At 33.1% G+C, this 27,368-nt stretch overlaps 1 protein-coding gene and 1 long non-coding RNA gene across 11 annotated transcripts in view; one reads left to right on the top strand and one right to left on the bottom strand.

The window, feature by feature from the left end:
• The window catches only part of Adam18 (ADAM metallopeptidase domain 18), a 119,430-nt gene that overhangs the window by 7,565 nt on the left and 84,497 nt on the right, over positions 1-27,368 (top strand). For 2 of the 10 annotated variants that reach the window (XM_048792858.1, XM_048792857.1), the window contains exons 1-8: positions 2,991-3,098; positions 3,921-3,999; positions 4,638-4,714; positions 5,677-5,854; positions 14,644-14,709; positions 16,931-17,002; positions 17,206-17,372; positions 18,526-18,607. In XM_048792858.1, coding sequence (XP_048648815.1) covers positions 3,043-3,098; positions 3,921-3,999; positions 4,638-4,714; positions 5,677-5,854; positions 14,644-14,709; positions 16,931-17,002; positions 17,206-17,372; positions 18,526-18,607 — 777 coding nt within the window. In that variant the 5' untranslated portion in view covers positions 2,991-3,042. The other 8 variants (XM_048792863.1, XM_048792860.1, XM_048792859.1 and 5 more) reach the window with 8 other exon arrangements.
• Positions 11,125-13,676, bottom strand: LOC125613265. The gene is made up of 2 exons (XR_007343770.1): positions 12,445-13,676; positions 11,125-12,399 (listed from the first exon to the last, which is right to left on the bottom strand). It is a non-coding gene; the product is annotated as an uncharacterized LOC125613265 (long non-coding RNA).

The following is a 27,368-nucleotide window of genomic DNA, read 5'->3' on the forward strand; positions in this document are numbered from 1 at the left end:
ATATTTTTAATTTTGAGACAAGGTCTCACTAAATTGCTGAGGCTGGCCTTGAACCTATCATCCTCCTGGCTTAACCTCCTGAGCTATTGAGACTACAGGTATGTGCCATCGCACCTGGTGGATTTAATCTTAGGAAAGTCCAATTTTATCATTGTTTTTCTTTTATAGATAGTGCTTTTGGTATTATATTTGCTTAATGCAGGAAAACACAGATTTTTCTCCTATGTTAGAAGTTTTTTTATTTTAGGTTTTATTTATTTAAAAAATTTTAACCGTTTTTTGCAGTATTGGGGATTGAACCCAGGGTCTCACTCAAGCTAAGCAAGCGCTCTGCCACTGAGCTACATTCCTGGCCCTTTTTACTTTATTTTGAGTTAGAGTCTCACTAAATTGTTAAAGCTGGCTTTAAACATGCAGTTCTCAGGTCTCAGCCTCCTGAGTTGTTGGGGTCATGGGTGTGAGACACCACGCTCAGCTTACTTTTAGGTTTTATATTTTGGTTTATGATCCATTGAGTTATTTTTTGCAGACAGTATAAAGCATAGTTGAACTCTGTCTTGGTTGCATTTAGATGTGCAGATATCCCAGCACCACTAGGGAAAGCCTGCCCTTTCTTCACTGAGTCAGTTGTCCTGCACCTGAGGAAACTGCCCGGTTCTCACATGGGTGTACTTTGGGGACCTCTGTTCTGCTCTAAGAACAATGCTGCCCTCTCCTGACCACTGCAGCTGTACCAAGCCAGCAAGTGTGGCTCTCATAGGCTGGCTGTTCTTCATCAAAGGGGCTTTGGCTATTTTAGGCCCTTTACATTTCCCATGAACTTTAGAATCAGTCTTTTTTTTTTTTTTTTTTTTTTTTTTTTTTTTTTTTACCAAGTTTACAGACTCTGTTCCAGCTTCACATTGAAGATTTCTTTTGAAAACTGCAGCATTTCTAGGAAAGATGTCTGTCTGCATTTGTGGAAATGGTCCAGTTAGTCATATTCCATAGTTACATCTGTTCCTGAATACTAATGCATCCCTTTAGGATGATGAAGATTGCTATTACTCAATTTCTAGTAGTTTAGGACTCTTATCCCTGGAGCTGTGCCATTCTTCACTGGCTTCTTGTTCGCACAGTCTCTCAGGTCTTCTTTCCTCATAGATTTTTGTTTTAAGAGTTGCTAAATGTTTCTGAGTATACATGTCTTACTGGTTCACCGTATTTGATGTGTAATGTAAGCCTGCAGTCCTGTTTCATTTATCTTAGCTTAAAATGCATATATTTCTAGATATAAGCAATTTCTATAATATCAATCATGCTAAAATTTTATATTTTTCTGAAATGCAATCCATTTTGTTTTCCAAAAGTCATCTCTACACTTTAATCACAATGTTCCTTAATTTATTGCTACCAAATTCTGACTAGTTAATATAATAAATTCTAAGAAATATGTTAATTTTAAATCTGTTGAATCAGTCATTTTGATTGACTGATAAAAAATACTTTTTTATTTTATGTACTTCTGATTTACTAAATTATCTTTATTGATTTGATTTATTCTAGGTGACTTATATCCTTTCAATTGATGAAAAACCTTACACTCTGCACCTTAGAAAACAGTAAGATCCAGTTTTCCCTTTAAAGGAAAGAGAATTTTGTACTTAGATTTTACTTTCCTAAAATTTTTTGCACATTATTTAAATTCAGAAATACAATATAATATAAACTTATTTGTTGAACTACTCTTAAAATTAGGATTCATTATTAGCTTTTGGATATTAGCTCTATGAGGGCCATGTATTTTATTTTTCCAGTTTTGTATTTTCAAATTAAGAAATAAGCTACATACCTATAAATTTTTAATTAAGTATAAGCCATTGAATCCAAGAATGTTAAGTAAAGTATATTAAGTATATAAGAAATGAAAACAGACATTGTTAACTTGTCCATTGGTTGTTGGAAATTCAAGTAGTAACATCCTTTTTATGATGTGTTAATCCGATATATGTTTATATATATATAACTTTATTTTATTTATTTATTTTTATGTGGTGCTGAGGATCGAACACAGGGCCTTGCACATGTGAGGCGAGCGCTCTACTGCTGAGCCATAACCCCAGCCCCTATATTTCTTTTTTATCAATCTTATTGAATATATTTTTATAAAATTCTCCACACAATACAGTAATTCAATACTTTTAAAATTGTTATGCAGTGTTGCAGTCATAAGCTCTATATAAGTTTACGGATATTTCTTTCCCCTTGTAAAACCCCTCATGTCAATTTAGTTAATCTCCAGTCCCACTGATAACTCCATGAAATTATCTACTTTCTGTATCATGATTTATATTTTCTCAATAGCTCATATAAATAGAGTCAAACAGCCACTACTCTGTTTGTACTTTTTAAATATTTATATTTTGTTATAAATATATTTATTATTATTGTCTTATATAAATACTTGATAAGATTATCAGTGTTGTTGATGAGTTTTGATAGTTGTTAGTCTTCATTTTTCTCAACCAGTTGACAGCTTTTGGAATAGCTGGTTAGTGTTTTTTTCATAAAATACTTTCCTTACTCATCTTGCAAATAACCACAAACTTTTGGTACTTGTTTGGCTCCTACTATGATTATTATTCCTTCTATTTGTCTCTATCTATCTCTCTCCTTTGTAGATTCCTCCTCATCTGTTTAATCTTAGAATACTTCAAGGTGAAGTATTCTTTTTAAAAAAATCTATATTTAACCATCTAATTATTTAGTTCAGTCTTGTGACTTTAAATGCCACCTATGTGTTAGATACTCCCAGATTTATATTCTTAACTTATTCTTCTCCTGTGAACACCATAGTCATTTATTTGACTATTTGATAATGAATGTTTATTAGGATTCACATCAGTAATATATTGAAAATGAATTTATTTTCCTCTTCTCAAATTTATATTTCTCATAATCATCTCAGTGAATGGCAACTCATCTCTTTCATTTTCTCAGAAAAAAAGAAAGAAATATGAAGGAAGAATTAAAAAAAAAAAAAACACCACATTGGAGTCAACCATGGATATCTTTTTTCTTTTATTTTCCCTTGGGTTCAGTGGACTATTTAACCACAGGTGATCTCAAAATATATCCAGCATCGAACCTCCACCACTACTACTGTCCTTGTTCAAGCCACCATCATGTCTGGCCTAGATAGCAGTAGTTGCCTTGAAGCTGGTCTCTCTGCTTCTGTGTATGTGCCATGTAAATTATTCCCAACACAGCACTGTTTCCATTACAATGTTGCTCTGCTACTATCTTCCTCTGCCCAAATCCTCCAAAGCTTTCTCATCTCTGTGATACTACATCATCTTAGTATCTCTTCTTTCCACACTGTATTCCAGATGCATTGCCCATATTTGTTCTTTGTTTACATAAGCATATCTGTGCCTCTAGGTCCTTGCGTTTGATCTTAACTCTATCTGGAATAACGTTTTTATGAAAATCCACATAGCTTGTTCTTCACATGGGTAACCATCTTTTCAGCAGGCCTTTCCATGCCGATCTTTTAATCCCTACACAACACCAAGGCCGTATTTATTGTCATATAACATGCTAGAAGTATGTGTCTCTGACCGTCATAAAGACCAGAGACTTGGTTGCACAAGAGGGCCTGTCATACAGCAGGTACAGTAATAAATATCTGTTGAATTAAAATATATTCTGACACAAATGAAAATGTCTTAAATAGAGGAGTCACAGTCTACATCACTGTTCAGAAAGCCTGACTTCTCTGATTCACCAGTTCTCTGAATTTCAACTATGGTGCTACACTAAAATTACTCTAATCAAATTTTGTTATTGTTTGAAAAGTGTACACTCAATATTTATGTTTTCTAATGTGTATATTTGTACTGAATTCATGACTTAAACTTTATTTGTTGATTTGCTTTTAGCTCATTCCTGTCCCAGAATTTTTTGGTTTATACATATAGTGAAACGGGATCTTTGCAATCTGAGTCTTCATATGTTATGGTAAGAGTCAGATGTCTTAGACTTTTATTATCATATGTTTCTGTTGAAATGAACATATCATTACCTTTAGGATATTCTGTTCTGTGCTGACAGGTTTTTTTCCCCTCCCTGGTGCTAGAACTGAACCCAGGGCCATCCATGGACCTGCTAGAAAGCCACTCTACCCCTGAGCCAGATACCCAGCCCCATATTGACAGTTTGATACAAATGTTTTTTTTTTATTTTTTTTAGTTGTAGATAGACACAATATCTTTATTTGTATATCTTTATGTGGTGCTGAGGATTGAACCCAGTGCCTCACATGTGCTAGGCAAGCACTCTACCACTGAGCCACAACCCCAGCCCTCAAATGTTTTATTCTGTATAACTCTGACCTGTTATAGGGTTTACAGTTGTACATGGAAATGTCATGTGATAAAGATAAAACCCAGGTACAAAGGAATACTCATGGATATGCATATGGTATGAAGATAGTTGTCAAATGTCTTTTTACCTAAGCATTTACATTAATAATTCTGTATAATTTATGCTCTAATTATTAAAAATGTTTTAATATCTTTAGTCTTCTGAAATGTTTGATAGTACCTTATTTTATTCAGAAAGAATTCATGTATTTAACTGTTTAAATTGTTTTTCAGATGCATTGCCATTACCAAGGATATGTTGCAGAATCTCCACATTCTGTTGTGACACTCAGTGTCTGCTCTGGCCTCAGGTTAGAGCATCTTAGAGAATATTTGTATAGCAAGGAAGTAGGATTCACTTTAAAATGAAACTCAGTGGCTAGTGGACACAAATCAGGAAGAATATGAAACTTTCTTTTAACATGGTCTTTCTTTGATTTGTCTTAATGTTAATATCTAAGTGTTTCAATCAAATGCATTCAGTCCAGGGAGCCCTGAACGGAGACATTTCCAGGACACTGGGCAGAAATGTATACTTTTCAAAAAAGAAAACTTTACAATATCCCTCTAAATATTGTTGTTGTGGTCTCTATCATTATATCAGATTTTAAAAATATCCTTAGTTATTTAAATATAATAGGCACATACAATATGACCTCAGTTTATTAACAGACATAAGTTAACAAGAAGATACTTAATAGGCAAAACGTACAAATAGGTTATTTTCATCACTGATGCTGGAAAACTTACTTATAGATTTATCAGAGGAAGAAAGGTCTAGAGTAGAGAAAAAAAAACCTTCTTTTTCATGTTATCCACCTGATTTCCAGTATTTACTCATGTCAGTGTGAAAAACTGGCGCTGTCTGAACATGATTTTCATAGAAATGCATCTCTTTAGATTTCCATTCTGTGTATCTGCTATCCATTACTTTCACCTCTGTAAGAACAAGATTTTTTTTTCTTGAAATTCTCAGTGAATATCTTGATTCCTGGCAGGATTTGACCCTAGTTAATATATCTTGAATGAATGCAGTTGTTATTCAGAAATTATAAAATATTCTTCACTCATTTACTTCTTTAAACTCTGAGAAAAATCAAAGCAGATTTGGTATCTGTTAACTAGTGGTAGATTTCAAAAACCAAAGAGGAAAAGAAAGTCTGTTTAAAACATGTGCTTTACTATGATTTTTTAAAAATTTCTCACAACATCTCAGATATAGCTTTGATGGGATCATTTTTTTAAAAAATTTATAATTATTGCTTTTATTCAGAGGATTTCTGCAGTTTGAAAATATCAGCTATGGAATTGAACCACTGGAATCTTCAGCAAGATTTGAGCATATAATTTACCAAGTGAAAAATGGCAATCCAGATGTACTGACCTTCGCTGATAATTACAGCCATATTATGCAGAAAGACCAGCTCTACAAATTTCATTTAAGCTCACAGGTAACTGTGGTGGTTCTGATGTTATAAAATACTAGGAAATTACTTCTATAGAATATTTTCAATACTGAAAAGAAACTACTTAGCTGCTGAATAGAAATATTACATTTTATTTATGCTTTCTATACCTAGAAATAAAATATACAGAATTCATATAGAATATTTGGAAAAGTTATATTGTATCATTTCTTGATATATTATGCAAGGTTTCTTTATTTTCTATTTTTTCAAAGAAAATATTTATTATTGAAATAAATTTAGCATTAAGGAAGAACAGAGTCACTATCACTACCAAAAGCCTCATAAAATTACCTTTAGAATTCTGACACATAGCTGTACATGCTACCTAATCAAATATTTCTAAAATAGGCAATCATTATTCAACTCTCTTAATTTTTTTATAGAATTTTTGGTTGACAGTTTCTTTCAACACAATGCATTTGGCCCATCACCTTTTGACCTTAATGATCTCTGATGAAAAATGAGTTATTAATCTTATTGAGGCTTCCTTGTGTAGGATGATACCTCTTCCTGTTTTTTTTCCAAGATTTTTTTTATGACTGTTTGCTTATCATGTGTCTGAGTGTATTTCTTTATGTTTATATTACTTGGAGTTCATAGAGCTTCCTGAATGTGTGAATTCATATTTGTTGGTTTGTTTATCAAATTTGGAAAGTTTAGGGTTATTAATTCTTCAAATATTTTCCTGCCCCTTTAACTCCCTTGATTCCTTCTGGTATTCTCATTATGTATTTGTGTAATATACATTGATAGTGTCTCCCAGGTTTCTGAAGCTCTGTTCATTTTTCTTAATTCTTTTTTTTTCTTTCTCTTCCTCATATCATCTCAACTGATATGTTTCCAAGTCCACTGATCTTTCTTCTGTCTGCTCAAATCCTTTCTTGTGCCTCTCCAATGAATATTTAATTTCAGTTAGCATATTTTTCAAATCCATAATTTATGTCTTTTTGTCATTTCTATACTTTAATTGATATATTTTCTCTCAGGAGATATCATTACAATACTTTCCATTAGTTATTTATACATGATTTCCTTTTGCTGTTTGAAATTACTTAAAATAGCTAACATATTTTTCTAATATGTTCAAGATCAACATTTAGCCATCCACATAGATAGGTGCATTGATTATTTTTTTCTTGTGTCTAGGCCACAGTGGTTTGATTCTTTGCATACACCCCATCCAAAATCAGAAACTGGATGGTCAAAATAATAGTAGTTCTGGAAATACAGTTTTCCCTCCTATCCCACTTTTTTTTTTTTTTTTGGCTATGTGTTGTAATTATTTGCCTTGGAAATTTTTGAACTTGTTCTCTGTCTTTGTTCTTTATTGTGTGCAGTTTCCTATTCTGTTATCTCAGTAATGGGTCTTAAATCCCACAAAGTTACTGCTTTTATCAAGATCAATCCATTTCTTGAAGGAAAAAACAAAAAGAAAGAAAGCCCACTTTCTAGAATTCTATAAGCAGTGGTTAATTTATACAGTTCTGAAAATTTTGAGTTTAACAATTATTGTCGGTTCTCTTGATTTTATGTTAGAATTTATAGTTCCTTACACATTTTAACTGATTTCACCATTTCATGAATTCTATGTGGCATGTAATTATAATGTTTTATTATAATGTGTTTTATAATTCCTCCATTAACCCATAGAACATTTAGAAGTATACGTATTTTGGAATTTTTCTAGATAGACTTTTGATTTTGAATTTCAATTGAAAATTGAAAATCAAATTCATCATGTCTGACAGTGATTTTAGTGGGTGTGTTTTTCTCTGTATTATACAGTTGTATAGTGTAGGGTTCCACAGATGTTTAGTAGTTCTATTTGTTTGTGTTCTCCAAAACTTGTATTCCACATCTTTTGTTCTTACATGGATTTATAGTTTATATCCATTAACACACCATTCAATTTTCCTTGTGAGTCATTTTTAAGCTTTGTTGTAAGTTATATATTAGTTGTAATTGTTGGTAAACTTCCACTGTTTGCTTTCAGATTCTCAGGAGTTTTGTCTAGAAGTTTCTGAGAAAATTTTAAATAACATAAGATTCAGAAGGAACCACAGAGAACCCCTTTTATTTTCTAGTTCCTTTCTAATTGTAAGGTAAACAACACCTCTTTATAAAAACAAAATGTAAAGTTCTTATTGAGAAAGTACCATTTGTAGACACATGAGGATAGCCACCGACAACCTCTTTCTATATTGGGTGGTTATGCTGGAAGTATTATTAACAGAGATTTGCATGATTTTCTTGGCTTTTGTGTCCTTGCAGGAGATGATTTCAAGTAAGACATGCCACGTAGTAAAACTGTAGCAAAATTTATTAAGAAAGAAGGCACACAAGTCACCCCCAAGGGACAGGGTAGATCATCTTGAAGAGGAGAGCAATGATTTTTATCCTTTGTTCTTTAGTTTTATTGGGGTTTTTAGGGGAAGTTTTCAGAGGGTACTGTGAGTATTACCTCTCAGTTCTGGATTTCCAAACTTTTACTACATGTTCTGTAGCTCATAGGTATTTAAAAGAAACCCATAAGGAGGGAGAGAAAAACTATAACTTACTGTGATATCATAAAACTAATATCATATGTGAATAATCTAAGGGCAACTCTTGGTCATCCTGATCCAGATGACAGGTTATAACTAGAATTTGTTTTATAGAATTTATGCTTAGTGAGCTCTGGTCAGAATCATTCTCCTTTCCCAAGTTGGGAATCTCTGGTCTATGATGTTTGAGCAGGTCTCATTTAGATGTTTAAGCAATTAGGTCCTTTTGAGTGAGTATACCCATCCCCTTTGGTTCTTACCTCATGCATTTATCTATCTTCCTCCTGTTGTAAGAAAAATGATTTATGAGATCAGGAAAGGGTATTTAAATAGTTATCTTATTATACCTTGTGGTGCCACTGAGGCAGGGCCGTTGATTAACTAATTGGCTTAGTATTAAGTATTTTCTTAAACCCCTGACCCCACTACTCATGACAAACTGCTACCTAACAGTATTTGGTATTGAATTTGAGTATCTGATCTTGCATGTTGTATAGGCTTTTCTACTAGACCATTTAAAATATTAATTTAAATTGTTTTAAATCCCGTTTCTGATAGGTTCAACATCTGTATAATTATCAGTTTGGTTTTTATGATTACTGAATCTTTCAGATTGTGCTTTTTCTTGCTTATCTGTAAGCATCCTTATTTTTTTCTTTTAACATTTAGACATACTGCATAAGAAAGCAATATTTTTTTGGACCAGAGATGAGTATACTTTCTTTCTCGCCTAGGTCTTTAGTTTGAAAGTATTGTTATCTAGTAAGACGATTGAGTATATTTGATCTTTGTTGTTGTTGTAGCTTCTCCATTGTACCACAGGTTTCTTCACATTTCTCTAGTGATATCTTGCTTACATTGAGCAACAGTTTGCTATAGAGATGCCTGTTTCTTGCTTGTCTTTGGGTTTCTCTACTTGGCTTTGTTTTGTTTTGTTGCAGACAAAATCTGAGTCTTCTAGAGAATTCAGCTATCTTTACTGTTTTTTTTTTCCTTTATATATTTGAGCATAGAACACAGGTTTGAAATGAGGCAGAGAACACAGGCAGTGTTTTGTGTTATGATTGAGATTCGGTGTTAAGCAGGCACTGTGAATTTTGATTTTGGGGATATAATCCACAAATATCCCTACCCTTCTTCTTCTCAGCTATAATGCTGGATCTAGAAAGTATTCCATCCCTCCCAGCCAAGGTAAAACATTTTTCCACCCCCAGTAATGAGTTTCACCAGTATCTTCAGATTACAAACATCTTAGCCCTTTCCCCTGGTGATTAATCCTTTTCTATTATAGGGAACTGTTGTATATGGAGGAAATAGATTTTGGAAATAGATTTTGATGTTCTCTCTTTCCAGCCAGCACCAGATGACATCTGTTATGATTGAGATGTGGTGTCCCCTTAAAGCTCACATGTCAGACAATGAAAGAAGGTTCGTAGGAGAAATGATTGGGTTGTGAGAGTCTTAACCATATCAATGAATTAATCCCTATCAGGACTAATGCCCTAAGCCTCCATTGATACCACCAAGCTAGAAGGGGGCTTATGACTGTTTCTACTACACATGGCCTTCAATAATACTTCTTGGGAGTGAGGCTTGTTACCAACTAAGAGGTGCCAAAAATCAGTGTTCCTACTCAGCTTTCTGACATACCTCAGAGTAGGGAATGGAAGTCTATGTTCCCTATATGGTTTCCAGTGACACTACAGAGAAAGGGGCACTACTACCATCAAGCAGAATCAAAGTATAGCACTGTACCTGACAGGTATTAACTGAGTGGTAACTGAAGTGGTAAGATGTGGCTGGAGGAAGTGGGAATTAGGTCGTGGCTTTGGGATACATATATATTTGTATCTGGCAAATAGAGGACTCTCTCTGCTTCTTGATCACCATGATGTGAGCTGCTTCCCTCTGCTGTACACTCCACCATGATGTTCGGCCACGTCTTGAGCCCCAAGAAATGGAACCAGCCTTCTATGGACTAGAACCTCTGAGACCTTGAGCCCTCAAATAAACTTTTCCTCCTGTACAGTTGTTCTGATGGGGTCCTTTAGTCATAGCAGCAAAAAAACTGAGGAAAACAACATCTTTTTCATTTTTTCCATTCTTTTTTTTTAAATATTGTTTTAGTTCTAGATGGACACAATACCTTTATTTATTTTTATGTGTTACCGAGGATCAAACCCAGTGCCTCACAGCACAAGTCTTTAGCTCTACCATTGAGCCACAACCCAAGCCCTCATTTTTTCCATTCTTTATTGTTAGTAGCTTATGGAATTCCTAGAGGAAAAAAATCTGTAAGTAACTAAGAAACCAACTATCTTCATAGTTCATAGACTTTTAGGTTTGTAGAAGCTTGAACTTTAGAAATTCAGTCCCAAATTCTACCTGATATATTTATCAACTTACATGGCACTTGGTGTCCTCAGCAGCAGGTATGTAAATGTCTGATTCCTGTTACACTCTGCAGGGGCATTTCTCTCTTCACATTAGGTTAATATCTTAAACTGCAATTTCAGCTCTTAAAAGATTGAATAAAAATCACTAATATGGCTGGCCCTGTAATTTCAGCTACTAGAGAGCCTGAGGCAAGAAGATCATAAGTTCAAGGCCAGCCTCAACAACAATTAAACAAACAAATAAAAACCAAAATAAGAGGACTAGGGATATAGCTTAGTAGTAGAGAACCCGGGTTAAATTCCAGGTATTGAAAAAAATCTCTAAAATGTAGTTTCTCCAGGTTTTGCTCTGTTGTATATGTGAAAGCAATGCTTTTTCCAGTTTTTTTATATCCCTGATCTGAAATTAAAAATCTAAAAGGAATATTTTTTTTTTTGCATTAGTGAGCTTAAAATCAAAATGAAAGCAAAATGCCTAGTATAATTCTGTTTCTCAAGAAATTTGATGATAGCTGTGCAACTTGTATGTGTGTGTCAGCACTTAACTCTCCATCATGGAAGCCAGAATGTTCTACTTGACAATGTGAAGGTCACAAAGCAAAACTATGCTAAAGTAGCATATGCATATACTTAATGTTAGAATTTTTTGAATACTTTGCCTAAAAATTATTCTAGAATTTATAGAATACTAGAAGATTCTTTTTCATATCACTAATTTAGTCAAGACTTCTTATGTATATCAATTATATTTCAAACACTTTACTCATTGTTCAATTCAGTCTTGAGTGGAAAACAACTGAAGGTACAGTTCCAAATGCATTATGACTGTTAGCTGAGAAAGAAAACGACAGTTAATGAATATCAGTTTTATGTCAGTATTATCAGATACTTAAAATTCAAAATTAATTTCAATAATCATTAAGACTTGTCATTAAATAATCTAAAATCTTTAAGGACTACGGATATTGACAAGATAGATACACTATCTCTAATTTTCCCTATACCTTAAAAATCCTAGACATTATTATGCCATACAAACCTAAGAACTCTAAAGCTGAATACTAGGAAGCAGACAAGCTGGGCACCTCTATACACAAGAAACAGTATGACAGTGGTGAGCTCTCTGCTTTTGTTTTTACTTTTTTTTCCCTCTTACCTTGAATGCGGGAGAAGCCCACAGCTTGCAAATGTAGGTAAATGCAAACAAAAATTACGAAGAAAAATTTGCTCTTTGTTAAAAGTACCAGAAAAATTTCAACATGGCAAAAGCAAAGCTTCCAAAGAAAAACCATCCTACTCCATAGAATGCTGAAAAAAAAAATTGTGCCTCTCTCCACTTCATTTCTTTCAGTAATGGCCAAGTGGGGAAACTTTCATTCTCACCTTCAGGCAAAGATGTCTACTTGTGTATACACAAATAATATCACAGCAGGTTAGGCACAGTGCTGTACTTTGATTCTGCTTCTTGATGGTAGTAGAGCCCCTTTCTCTGTGGTGTCACTGGAAACTGTATAGGGAGCATAGACTTCCATTCCCTACTCTGAGGTATGTCAGAGAGCTAAGTAAGAACCACTGGTTTCTGCCACCTCTTATAGCATTAAATGCTTACATTAGAAAAGGACTGGGAGTGTACCTCAGTTGGTAACAAGCCTCACTCCCAAGAAGTATTATTGAAGGCCACATGTGTAGTAGAAATAGTCATAAGCCCCCTTCTAGCTAGGTGGTATCCATGGAGGCTTAGGGCATCCATGGAGGCTGAGTTAGCGGCAGTAATGAGGCAGCAAATGCTGTCTTCACCCATGCAGCATCAGAGAAGTTATGCCAAGCCATTTAAATAAGTCCAGAGACTCATTATATACTAACTGCACCCAGGAAACAATAGAAAAATATTTTTATACCATAAATTGAGAAAAATTTTACTTGAATGAGAGAAGATAATCAGCAAATGCCAAGAATGGAATGATGTAAAATTTGGAATATCTGACAGGTGTTGACAGAAAGTTCAAACAAGAAATTATGAACATACTTTGAAATGGTTAAAAATATGGGGCTGGGAGTGTACCTCAGTGGTAGCGTATTTGCATAACATGCAATAGTCCCCGGGTTCCATCCTTAGCAACACAACGCACACATACACACACACACACACACACACAAGTCTTGGCAGAGAAACAGAAAATAGAAAATGTTAGAAAATAATTAGAAGTTATAAAGATGCTTGAAGTAAAAATGATAGCATTGTTTGATGTGTTTTCAGAGTACCTAGCAGATATATTTAAGACACCTACATTATAAAGAGAAGGTAAAATATCTCAAAGAGGAGGAGTAAGTTTTCTATATTTTACTCAAACTAATAAACTGTCAATTCCAGTAGAAATATCATATTACATGATCCAATCACTACAGCCGTCTCCCTGAGAAAAGTCCATACACAAACATATTCTTAAAAACAACTATAGATAAATAAAAATCAGTTATCAACATTTTAAACTAACCCACAGTAGCAAAAAAAAGAGAATACTAAAACAGTGAAAAAAAAAAGACTGAGCAAATAAATAGTAACAGGGTAAGCTAATTAAGCCCCAACATCAAAAATAACTTTAAGTATGAATGGTCTAAATACACCAATGTAAAAGCTAAGATTGGCAAAGTTTATGTAAAAGTAATGACTATTTATAATATAATATAAAGGTATTTACAATATAATATAAAAGTAATGACAAATTTTCTTAAATGTAAGAAATAGGCAGGTTAAAGAGAAAAGGACATGAAAGATATTTCATGCAAAACAAAACCCTTATAAGTAATAGGTTGGTCAAAAAGGAAGTTTTGAAAGAAAGTAAAAATATGTACTGAAATAAGCAAAAAATAAAAGAGCTCAAAAATTGTGTGGCACAAAACAGTAGTAAGAAGAAATTTTTATAGCATTAAATGATTACATTAGAAAAGGAGAAAAATGTGAAGTGCTAACATGTGTATAAATGGATGATATAGAGATGACTGTCTTGAAACCATCAAGAATATTGCGTCATGGTCAAGCACAGTGTGGTACACTCACAATCCCACTGACCTGGGAGGCTGAGGCAGGAAGTTCACAATTTTGAGGCCAACCTCAGCAATTTAGCAAGACACGGTATCAAAATATAAACAATAAAAAGGACTTGGGGGATGTGACTTAGTGCTAGAGTGCCCTGGGTACAATCCCAAGTATTGAGGGAGGGGGAATATATATATATATATGGAGATGGTAGGAGAAAGGGGGGTGGATGGGGAGGACACATCCTATCAAGTGAGCCACACTTGGCCTATGTTCTGCAATGATTGAATAATTTCTGACATTTTGCACTGTGTTCTTTTCTATGTACCCAGATGATTAATAGGCAAACCACATTATTCACCTGAATTTCTGTGTAGACCATACGTTCTCAAGTGTTGGAAGATTGTAGAAGAAATAATTTCCTATACTTTCCTACTGAATAAATGAAAGATTCTCAGTGAGCCATAGTTGATGTTACCATAGTCTTTAGGAGGATAGTCAATGAAGAATTCTCAAGTGTGACCTGGCAGTGTAGACAGGTCTTCAGATGAAGACAAAGAACTGGTGTCTTCACAAACTCTCTTTTTCATGCAGTCCCTAAAAGAATACTCTACATTACTCTAGCAGGATTAATGTAAATATTTTATGCCTGGAATATTTTGAAGTGAAATTTTATACTTCACTATTAATTTTTATGTCTAAAATTTGTGTCCTCTTTATATCCCACCTTTTGCTGTTAACAAATTTGATACATACCACATTTGATAATGCATTTGTTTGTTGTTGTTTTTTCAGGAAAAATTTATTTCAAAACTATTACCCCAATATTTAGAAATGCACATCGTAGTGGAAAAAGCTTTGGTAAGTCATGTTTTCCTTCTTTTCTTTTGCTTTCTTTTTCCTCACCCTTCCTTCCTTCCTCTGAATTAAAATTTAATGATAATTTTAAAGATATCATGGATTTTTTCAGTATCTCCAAATAAAGTCACTTTACGTTATGAATGTTAGATAAACAACTTGTGGTCTTTACATCCCATTATGAGTAAAAGCTCAAACTATCCTAGAGTGCCCTACACACCTGCCTCTCCTAACCCCAGCTCAGGCTGTATCTTTTTGACCTCACTTGTAACAATTTTTCCCTTCTGTTCACCTACTCTAGCCTTTCTGGCCATATTGTTTTCTTTGAGCACACATGGTTTTTGTCAACTATTTGGTAAGCACACAGTCATTAGAAATTCTGCCTTAAAGAACTCACTTTTTTTCTTTCTTTGTGTGTGTGTGTGTGTGTGTGTGTGTGCAGCCCAGGCCTGGTACTAGGGATTGAACCCAAGGGAAAACTACCCTGAGCTGCACCCCGCAGCCCTTTTTACTTTGGGACAGGGTCTCACTGAATTGCCTAGGCTGGCCTTGAACTTGTAGTTCTCCTTCTTCAGCCTCCCAAGTAGTTGGGATTACTGGCTTGCACCTCGTTTCCTTCTTTTATTTGTGTGTGTGTGTGTGTGTGTGTGTGTGTGTGTGTGTGATGCTGGGGATGAACCCAGAATGTTGTGTCCACCATGCAAATGCTCTACCACTAAACTATATCCGCAGATGAAGAGTGCACCTGTTAATGGAAGGTACATATATGGAACAAGAGAATTACACTATGAAACATTGTGTACATCCATGGAAATGTATATCAAATAAAACTATAGAATAGGTAGATATGTAGTACTTGTTGAGAAAAAATTTTATGGAAAAGATATTTAGAGAAACAGCTAGGTTTTATCAGCTTGTTAAAGTTGTGTGATTCAGGCCTAGAAGTCTAAAGGACAACTGCTGTCATTACAAAATGATGAGAGTTTGATCTCACTGAATTTCTTCTTTTAATTGTCTCAATTTTGCTCAACATATTTTGATGATAGGTAACATTTTCTACTGATTGAGCACTGTTGTGTTTCTCTTACATATTGACAAACAGTTACGAACTTTTGGACCTCACAATACCACTTGAGTTGTTATGACATCTAATGTAGAAAACTATTTATCTACTATTTGAGAAGGTTAAGTATTTACAGATTTTCACAAATTAGTATTTTTCTCATTTGTATGTTTTTCATCTATCTACCATCTACCAGATGCAATATCTTTTGTATAACAGAGAAAATATTTTACCTAGAGTATATTTAATTTTAAAGTCAGCAATGGAAATACATGGTTAATTTAACATTACTGTTTTTATCAACCTCTGTAAGAAGTAGACCTAGTTCATTAACTATTCTAATGGTGAATCAACATCCAGGAATATATACACCTATACTTTGGTAGAAATCCTTGTTTTCAACTTGTAAGATAGGTGATTTTGACAGAGGTATTAAATATTTTGATGAAAAAATGAAATGATGAAGGTTATTCATTAAGCCCCAGATATGAAACTTTATCTTCTCCAGAATTTGCAAAAAATAAAGGGCACTATCTTCCAAGTGTCCTTTTGTATTTTCTTCTCTTTGTTCTCTGTAAACCTTATTGACTCGTTCATTACACATCTTGGTGACTTCTGTCTTTCTTGCTATAGATAGGTTTTTGAATTTCAATTAATATTTCTGTTTCTTTGTTTATTTACTCTTCTTAATTTCCCAAGCATGTAGTGAGGCATACTTTGATTCCCTCTGTTTCATAGAAAATGCCTGACTCAAGAACTTCCTTTATGGTAGGGAGAAGTCTGCAGAATTGTTTTAGTATTTTTTTAACCACTTGAGAGTATCTTTTTAAATTATTTTTCCATGTTTGCAGAAAACACATATGTAGAATAAGTATACCTTGTTCCAATTAGGATCATTATTGTGGTTGTACTTGATATGGATTTACATTGGTCATGAAGTGTCACTACCATATCAAACAGGAATCCATTTTAAATGCCCATGTATGCTTTTTTTGTTGTTTTATATAATTATAAACTTATTATCTTTCTGGTAGCATGTTTTAAAATGTGTGAAACAAACAATTGTTTTCCTGCCTGGTATCATCAAGATAGGTTCACCAACTAAAAAATTGCTATCTTTGTATTTTTTAAAAATCTTAAAAACTGAAACTTGTTTTTCAGTATGATTATATGGGATCTGAAATAATGGCTGTAACACAGAAAATTGTCCAGATTATTGGGCTTGTCAACACTGTAAGTTTTAAACTTTTCATTATTTCCAATTTTATGAAAAAAATAATTGAAACTACTTTTCATTTTATTCTGGCCAATTAATGACTTGAATACCTATTATTAACTTAATACACAAAATACTCAAATAAACTTTTTATATTTTATGCACTCTTTTAATGTAATGATTATGTGCTTGAAAAATATATCCTGAATCTTATTTTTAGATGTTTACCCAGTTCAAATTGACTATTATGCTGTCTTCCTTGGAATTGTGGTCACATAAAAACCAAATTTCTACCAGTGGGGATGCTGATGACGTATTACAAAGATTTTTAGCATGGAAACGGAACTATCTTATCCTACAGCCCCATGACATAGCTCATTTACTTATGTAAGCACAATGTTCTACATTATTAAAGACATGCATAATAATTTCATTAAATTAATAAATTGGTAAATATATTGTGTTATTCAATTTTCTGTAAAAGCTTTTAAAAATGTTTATATATGTGTGTTATATATAAGCACATATATATGTGTGTTTGTGCATGTATATATATATATATGTGTTTTAACACATATATATACACATATGTGTGTCTGTGTGTGTGTGTGTGGGTAAACACACACACACATATGTATATGTATATAACTTTTGCCAGGGAGGTGATGATGTAGTTGGAAATATCATTAAAATAAAAGTAATAGCAGTCAATTTTCTATCAGTATATTTTAAAGTAAAATTAATATGAAAATAATCTGCATTTCATGAACTTTTATGATATCACCATTATTTGTAATTTATTAAGGATGTAAAAAGGACACTGTTCAGTTAAATTACCCATCTTGGTGACTTCATTTATGTTAATGTATTTCATGTCTAGTTTTCGACTAACAAGGATTTGTGGGACCTGGTATGTGGGGTATATGTATAATCCCAGAGACTCAAGAGGCTGATGCAGATGCGGGAGGATCACAAGTTCATGGGCAGCTTGGACAACGTAGAGAAACCCTGTCTTAACATTTAAAAATACATAAATAAATAAAGGACTAGGGGGTGTATCTCAGTGGTCAAGTAACCCTGTGTTCAACCCCCAGTATCAAAAATCCCCCAAACCAAAACAAACTAATGGATTTGGGGTGTGTGTGTGTGTGTGTGTGTGTGTGTGAAATGTATAATGATTTAATTTTAAATAAAAGCTTCTCTTTAGGAGAGGTAAGTTTGTTTCTTCCTCAAGTTAAAAATTATCTTCTTTTTAACATTTAGAGATCAAAACAGTAAATGTATAAAAAATGTAAGTAAGTTGAATTTGAGATAATAAAATACATCAAGTCTAGGATTTAGGTGAGGAAAGTTGGTATTTAAATGAGATAGTTTTCAATAATTTGAGCATTTTGTATAATGTATTGGGTATTATCCAGATTGGAACTTGGTATGTTTACAAAGTCATTTTCCAAATTTTATGAGACATTTAACTTAATATATAAGATTATAATGTTCTGAATAGCAAACTTAATAAAAAGGCAATACTATAATGGTGTAGTTACAGGAAACATCCTAAATATATGGGAGCAACATTTCCTGGAACAATATGCAATAAAAATTATGATGCAGGTGTTGCTATGGTATGTAAATTTTATCCTTCTTTATATATTACTACTTTTAAGCCTTAGACTACATTTTATGAATATTAATGAAAGTAGTTGGTTTACAACAACTTTCTTTTTCTGTTTTTGTATATTTTTTGTTGTTTTGTCAGAACAAAATATTAGAATATTAAAAAAATGTTTATAAGTTTCAAGCAGAAGAAGTATAAGACAAATAGTATACCCATTCACCAACTGGTCATAATATTCATGAAAACTGCTTCAGATTTTTAAGTAAATACTTAGAGCAAATGTGAAGACTCCTGTATGCTTCCTTCAAGATCAAGAAATTGAAAAAATCATGACTTGATGATTACCTTTTTATATATACTTTATGCTATTTTTACAAATATAGATATTTTTCTATTTTTACTTCTTTTATATGACATCTTAGCACTATTTGCAATAATTTCTTAAACTATATATGCATGTTGAAGCATGCAACCCTAGAGTAAAACTTTATCTCTTGAACTTTTTATAATTATCAAGTAATGCATATATTCTTATAAATGCAATATTTACACAAATTACTAATACAGACTGTATTACAATATTAATACTGAAAAAACTTGATAGATCAGTCACATTAATAATCTACATCCCTCAAATGCTCTTCTTCAATTCTTAAAAAGTTTCTTGCTGTTGTACTCCTTGTTCATTTTGTTTTAAGGGATTGAACCCAGGGGCACTTAACCACTGAGCCACATCCCCAGCCCTGTTTAAATATTTTTATTTAGACACAGTGTCTCGCTGTTGCTTAGGGTCTCACTAAGTTGCTGAGGCTGGCTTTGAATTTTTGATCTTCCTGCCTCAGCCTCCTGAGCCCCTGGGATTGCAGGTGTGAGCCCCTGCACCCAGCTTAAAAATTTCTTTATAAAGTACAATATATAAAGAAAATTATGTAAGTCATAATTAATTTAAAAAATCAATACATAGGTATATGCATCACAAAGATCACAAAATAAGACATTAGTAGTACTGGAAAAGACCCCTCTGATCATGCCTCTTCCCACTTACTATGCATAACAATGGAAATCCAATTCTAACACCCATAGCTCTTGATTAGTTTCACAGTTTTAAAAAATTTTATGTTAGTTCTACGGTGTGTATTTTGTGTCTGTAAAGATCCTCCTTATTTACATCTGTAGGAATAGTTTGTTATACCATATTTTTAAAGAATATGCCCATAAATTTTCTTGAGTATACAAATCTAGGATTATCTGTCAACTTCCTCTCATTGAAGTTCATGCTACTAGCTAATCACATCTGCATTCTGCCTCTTCCATTCTTCCTCTGTAACTTCATAATGTATTGGAATTATTCTGTTCTCTCCTGAGCCAAATAATGAACTAAGGTCAAATTACCTGTAATGTTTGGTTTTTGCAGAATTTAATAATTGTATCATATTGATTTTGTCAAAATTCTGTAATAAAATTACAAATTGTCTCTACTTTTCTACATGTTTCAGAATTTCTGTTCCTACAGAAATTGGCTTTACTGCTCATCACCTCATGAAAATTTCTGAGGCAGGTGGCAGAAAAATAAGTCTATTCACAGCCTGATTTGAGGAAGATAGAGGAGAAATTTCTGTCTCAGATGTCCTCTTGGGAGCAGGAAAGGCCAGCTCAGGAGAGTGGGAAAGTTTTTATAAAAGACAGGAGGCAAAAAAGGGCAAAAGTCAAGATATATATATATATATATATACATACACATACACACACACACACACACACACACACACATACATGCAAACTTTTTTTTTTTTTAGCCAGAGAACTTGTCTGCCTGAATTTCCGTGGTGTCTGTCCTCAGCATAAGCAGTTTTTTATTCTCAGTGTAAGGAAGTTCAGCTGTTTCACATCCTCTTTTCTACTCTGGGGACATTCTGGAGAACTTTCCTTTTTTACAAGTTTCTATTAGACAGTCTACACAGCTATGTTTTGAGAATATTTAGTCTTGTCTCTTTTGTGTCTTCCTCTTTTGTGGTTTGCTCACTCATCTTGATAGAATACATTTGTATGTAATCAACATATATTTACTGAGAAACAGTTATGGGATGCAAACTGCATAAGAACTGCATGAGAGAAAATGTAAAGTATATATAGGTACCAGGGATTGAACCCCGGGGGTGCTTAACCATGGAGTCACATCCCCAGCCCTTATTTATATTTTATTAGAGACAGGGTCTTGCTGAATTGCTTATGTCCTTGCTAAATTGCTGAGGCTGAGTTTGAACTCATGATACTCCTGCCTCAGCTTCCCGAGTCATTGGGATTACAGGCATTTTCCATCATGCCTGGCTGTAATAAATATTTTTAAAAGCTTGCTGAATTTCAAATTTTTAAAACATATGGCTTGAACTTTTGAAGTCCTCTCTGTTGTCTTTTACCTCTCTTCAGAAATTACAGGGAATTTTTATTCTCATTCACTAGTATGTGCCTTACTTGTTTTCTTTGTAGAGATATCCAAGAGATTTTTATCCTTACATGGTATCTTAAGTCATCCAGTGTTCTGGTTATATTGAAGCCCTTTCTATGTGGAAATTAATTAATTTCTGACCTGAGAAATTATACTATATTTTTTGTTAATTTTTTTGTTTCTATTTTCTTTTTAGAATTTTTAATTATGTATTAGATCATTTTGATTCATCATCTACTTTCTTTTCTCATATTTATTTTTGATTGTTTTATTTTGTGTTCCTTAGTATTTATATTTTGAGTCGATCACTCACCTAAGTGTTCTCAGGAGCCCCTGTTCTGGCTTGTCTCACAGAGAACTAGATTTCCTATGCTTGGCTTTTGTGTATGTTTATCAAGTATGGGTAATTGGAGAGTAGAGGGGAAAACTTGTGGTATAATTTTATCCTGTCCCTGTTTGGAGTGATGTTTCAGAAATATTGCCCCATGCCCTTTGAAGCAGCTCCTTCATCTGTGGGTTTAGGTCCTCCTGACCAGCACTTGTTTGTGTTTCTAATCATAATTCCTCCCTCATACTTTAATCTCTCTTCTTGTCTTAGAAGCAACATTCTGCTTTTCTGATCTCAGAGTTGCCTCCTCAACCTGTCTTGCTTTGTCAACGATTGGTTAACTGTTAATCAGTTTCTTTTTTTAAAGTTTTTTTATTATTAGTTGTTCAAAACATTACAAAGCTCTTGACATATCATATTTCATACATTTGATTAATCAGTTTCTTTTATTAAATTCTTTCTCTTTGGATCCTGTGTGTCCTTAAAATAATTGCTTTTGTTTTGTAACCACTAGACACATATAACTAAGAATTGTGCCCCTAAATGTGTTGTTTATTAAATATTTTTTACTAATTTATTTATTTTAATTAAGTAAATATGACAGCACAATGCATTTTGATTCATCGTACACAGTTGCAGCACAACTTTCATTTTTCTGGTTGTACATGATGTAGCTTTGCACCATATGTGCAATCATCCATGTACCTAGGGTAATGATGTCCATCTCATTCCACCATCTATCTGTTCATTAATTCTTGCAAAATTATAAATGGAAGGTGGTGTACAGCTGCACTAAATCTGTCATTTTATGGTAGGAGATTAATTGGGAAGGACTGAATCCTAAAATTTGAGATGTAACATTGCATGAACAAAGAAGCCTAAAATTTCTCTACAATTTTTTGAACATCTGAAATAACTTGGAATATTTTTCATCAATAAAAGAGATTGGAATATTATTCATCAATAAAATTATGACATTTTCAGGTAAATGGATGGAGTTGAAGAATATCAATTTTTTAAACATTTGAAATAAATTATCCTTATATGTCTGGTAAGGTGAGCTTTCTCATTTCTCTTGAATAAATATCCTGTGATTATCACATTTGTATTATATATATATAATATATATATATATATATATATATATATATATATATATATTTGTAATATATATATATAAAATNNTATATATATATATATATATATATATATATATATATATATGCCTTTGTCTAGTATGAGATAACTGTATTTATGTGGGTTTGTCTTTGTGTCTTCTATTCTGTAGCATTGGTCTACATGTCTGTTTTGGTGCCAATACCATGCCACTTTTGTTATTATTGCTCTGTAGTATAGTTTAACAACTGGTATAATGATGCCATCTGCTTCACTCTTCTTGCTAAGGATTGTATTGCTTATTCTGGGTCTCTTATTTTTCCAAATGAATTTCATGATTGCTTTTTTCTATTTCTATGCTGTATAATGTTGGGATTTTAATGGGTATCATATTGAATGTGTATAGTGCTTTTGGTAGTATGGCCAGTTTGACAACATTAATTCTGCCTATCCAAGAGCATGGGAGATCTTTACATCTTCTAAGGTCTTTTTTTCAATTTCTTTCTTTAGTGTTATGTAGTTTTCCTTGTAAAGGTCTTTCACCTCTTTGTCAAATTGATTCCCAAGTATTTTATTTTGTTTTATTTTTTAGGATATTGTGAATGGGGTAGTTTTCCTAATTTCTCATTCAGAGGATTCATCAGTGATGTATAGAAATGGATTTGATATATGGGTATTGATTTTAAATCCTGCTACTTTGTTGAATTTATTTACTACTTCTAAAAGTTTTCTGGTGGACTTTTTTTGGATCCTCTAAATGTAGAATCATGTCATCAGCATACAATGATAGTTTGAGTTTTTCTTTTCCTATTCATATCCCTCTAATTTCTTTTGTCTTTCTAATTGCTCTGGCTAGAGTTTCAAGGACTATGTTAAATAGAAGTGGTGAAAGAGGGCATTTCTATCTTGTTCCAGTGTTTAGAGGAAATGCTTTCAATTTTTCTCCATTTAGAATCAGATTGGCCTTGGGTTTAGTATATATAGCATTTACAATGTTGAGGTATGTTCCTGCTATCCCAGTTTTTCTAGTGTTTTGAACATGAAAGGATGCTGTATTTTGTCAAATGCTTTCTCTGCATCTATTGATATAATCATATGATTCTTATTTTTGAGTCTATGGGTGTGGTGAATTATGTTTATTGATTTCCACATGTTGAACCAACCTTGCATTTCTGGCATGAATCCCACTTCATCATGGTGTACTAACTTTTCAATATGTTTTTGTATGTGATTTTCCAGAATTTTATTGACAATTTTTGCATTTACGTGTTATCAGAGATATTGGTCTGAAGTTTTTTTTTTTTTCCTTTATGAATCTTCATCTGGTGTTGGTATTAGGGTGATACTAGCTTTGTAGAATGGGTTTGTAAGAGTTCTCTCCTTTTCCACTTCATGAAATAATTTGAGGAGTATTGGTTATTGGTATTAATTATTCTCTGATGATCTTGTAGAACTCAGCTGAGAAACCATCTGGCCCCAGGCCTTTCTTGGTTGGTAGGCTTTTGATGGCATCTTTTATTTCCTTTCTTGAATTGATCTGTTTAAATTGTGTATGTCCTCCTGATTCAGTTTGGGCAGATCATATGCCTCTAGAAATTTGTTGGTGTCTTTGGGATTTTCTATTTTACTGGAGTATCAATTTTCAAAATAGTTTCTAATTACCTTTTGTATTTCTGTAGTGTCTGTCGTGATCTTTCCTTTTTCATCAAGAATTTTAGTTATTTGTGTTTTCTGTCTTCTTTTCACTAGGATAGCAATGGGTTTTTCAATTCTAATTATTTTTTCAAAGAATTAGCTTTTTGTTTTGCCATTCTTTTTCAATTGTTCCATTTGTTTCAATTTCATTGATTTCAGCTCTGATTTTAATTATTTCCTGTCTTCTACTGCTTTTGGTGTTGATTTGTTCTTTTTTTCCTAGGGCTTTGAGATGCAATATCAAGTCATTTATTTGTTGACTTTTTCTTCTTTTAATGAAAGAACTTAATGCTATGAACTTTCCTCTTAGCACTGCCTTCATAGTGTCCCAGATATTTTGATATGTTGTATCTGAGTCCTCATTTACCTATAAGAATTTTTCTTATGTCCTCCTTGATGTCTTCTATTATTCATGGATCATTCAGTAGTGTCTTATTTAGTCTTGGAGTATTGGACTTGCTTCTATTTTTTATCTTATCATTGATTTTTAATTTCATTCCATTATGGTCAGATACAATGCAGAGTACTATCTCTATTTGTGTGTGTGTGTGTGTGTGTGTGTTTTCTTAGACTTGCTTTGTGGCAGAACATAAGGTCTATTTTAGAGAAGGATTCATGTGCTGCTGAGAAAAAAGTGTATTCACTATTTGATTAATGGAATACTTTATATATATGTTGGTTAAGTCTAAATTATTGAGTTATTATTGAGATCTATAGGGTTTTTTTTTTAATTTTTTAATTTTTTTTTATTGTTGGTTGTTCAAAACATTACATAGTTCTTGATATATCATCTTTCACACTTTGCTTCAATTTAGTTTTTGTTTAGAAGATGAAACTAGCAGTGAGAGAGGTGTGTTAAAGTCACTCAGTATTGTGTTGAGGTCTATTTAATTCTTGAAATTTAGAAGGTTTTATTTGATATACAAAGATGCTCCATTGTTTGGAGTATAAATATTTACGATTGTTATGTCTTATTGATGTATGATTCCTTTAAGCAGTATGAAATGTCTTTCTTTATCCCTTCTGACTGACTTTGATTTGAAGTCCACTTTATCTGATATGAGGATGGAAACCCCTGTTTGTTTATGTGGGACCGGTGCTGGGCCTACCTGGGCTTGCCTGGGCCTGAGGCTTCTGGTGCAGGTTCTGGGTTGGTGACTACTAGATTTTACCGTTGTAATGCAAGCCAACTATGTTGCAACAAAATTTTATGAATCTTGAAACTTGAATTTCATATAGTTTTCATGTGTCACAAAAATATCGTCTTGAGTTTTTCTTTAGATCATCGAATAGTCCATTATGATCTTTTTTGGTTTACATGTTTAAAAATATAAAGATCATTCTTTGTTGTAAACAATAGAAAAAGAACTGGCAGGCTTTTGAGCCATACATTACCAACCCAGCTTTATTCCCATCAGCTGTTATGCTCAGACTAATAAAAGTTGTAAAGGTTTCTCAGGAGCATGACAGTTCATAAAACAAAAGAGCCTCGAATATCGTGCTAATTCACATTGGTATGTATGTACCAGGGAAAATGTGGAGAGAAGGATACTAATGCTTCTAGAACAAAAAGAACAAAATAATTGTTGGTTCATACTAAATTAATATAGTTTACTAGAACTTCATTGAGGACTTTTCCATCTGTGCTCATCATAGATCCCTCTATATCTATCTTTTGGAAATTTTTAAAAAGGAATGATATTAATTCTTCGAGTATTTTGTAGAATTCAGTTGTGAAATCTTCCAGTCCTGGGCTGGTCTTTGTTGCAAGTTTGTTCAAGTAAGAAGAAATCACTTTATGTGTAATAGATTGATTTGGATTTCCTATTTCTTCATGATTCAGTTTTTGTAGGTTTTATGTTTCTTGAGACTTGACAATTTCCTTTAGATCATCTAATGTGTTGGCACATAATTGTGTGTAAAAATCCATTATGATCTTTTTTGTTTATGTGACATCTCTTTTAAAAAGTCTCCCTTTCATTACTATTTCCTTCTTTGTTAATGTAGCTAAGGTTTTCTAAATTCTATTTTTTTAAAGAGCCAACACTTAGGTTGCTTTTTTCAATTTTTTTTTATGTTCTATAATTTATTTCTTTCTGTTCTGATTGTTGTTATTGCCTTCCTCTAGTGTTAGATTTATCTTGTTCCTCTTTTTTTCTGATTCCTTGAGTTGTAAAGTTAGATCACTTAGTTGATATCATTTTTTTTAAAATATAGATTTTTATTGTTAAATTCCCCTCTTAGTACTACTTGTGCTGCATCCCATGGTGTGGTCATGTTTAGTTTTCATTTTCATTTTCATTTGTGTTGAGATATTTTTTATTGGTACTTTTTAGTTATAGTTGACAATATGATGCATTTGGACTTAATTATAAAAGCATGGAATTTAATTTGTTCTAGGTTAGTCCTCTTCCTATCCCTTTCTCCTTCTCCATGTTCCCTTCTTTGAACTCTACTGATCTTTTCTGCTACTTACTTATAGTTCATTCATTCATTTATTTATTCATTAGTGACTTGTGGATGGACATGATGGTGAGATTCACTGTGGTGTGTTCGTAAATGTACATAGAAATGTTTGGTCAAATTTATTCCATTGTCCTTCCTGATCCCATTCCTCCTCCTCCCTTCCTTCCATTCCCCTTTGTCTACTCCACTGATATTTCTTCTATTTTTTAAAAGTTATACTTTCCCCATCCCCATGTTTTGGATTAGCTTCCACATATCAGAAAATATTTGACCTTTGGATTTGGGGGACTGGCTTATTTCACTTAGCTTGATAGTCTCCAGATCCATTCATTTGCCAAGAAATGCCATAAAATCATTTTTATTTATGGCTGAGTAATACTCCATCATGTAAATATATCACATTTTCTTTTTGCACTCATCTGTTGAAGGCCACCTAGGTAGGCTCTGCAGATTCACTATTGTGATTTTTACTTCTATAAACATTAATGTGACTGTGTCTCTGTAGTATGCTGATTATAAATTCTATGGATTCAAGCTGAGGATAGCTAGGTCATATGGTGGTTCCATTCCTAGTTTTTGAGGAATCTCCATATTACTTGCTAGGGTGGTTGTACCAATTTGCAGTTCCACAAAGAAATATATGAGAATACCCTTTTCCGCACATCCTCACCTACATTTACAGTTACTTATATTCTTAATTATTGCCATTCTGACTGG

This window comes from Marmota marmota, unplaced genomic scaffold, assembly GCF_001458135.2.
Source record: "Marmota marmota marmota unplaced genomic scaffold, marMar, whole genome shotgun sequence".
Lineage (NCBI taxonomy): Eukaryota > Metazoa > Chordata > Mammalia > Rodentia > Sciuridae > Marmota > Marmota marmota.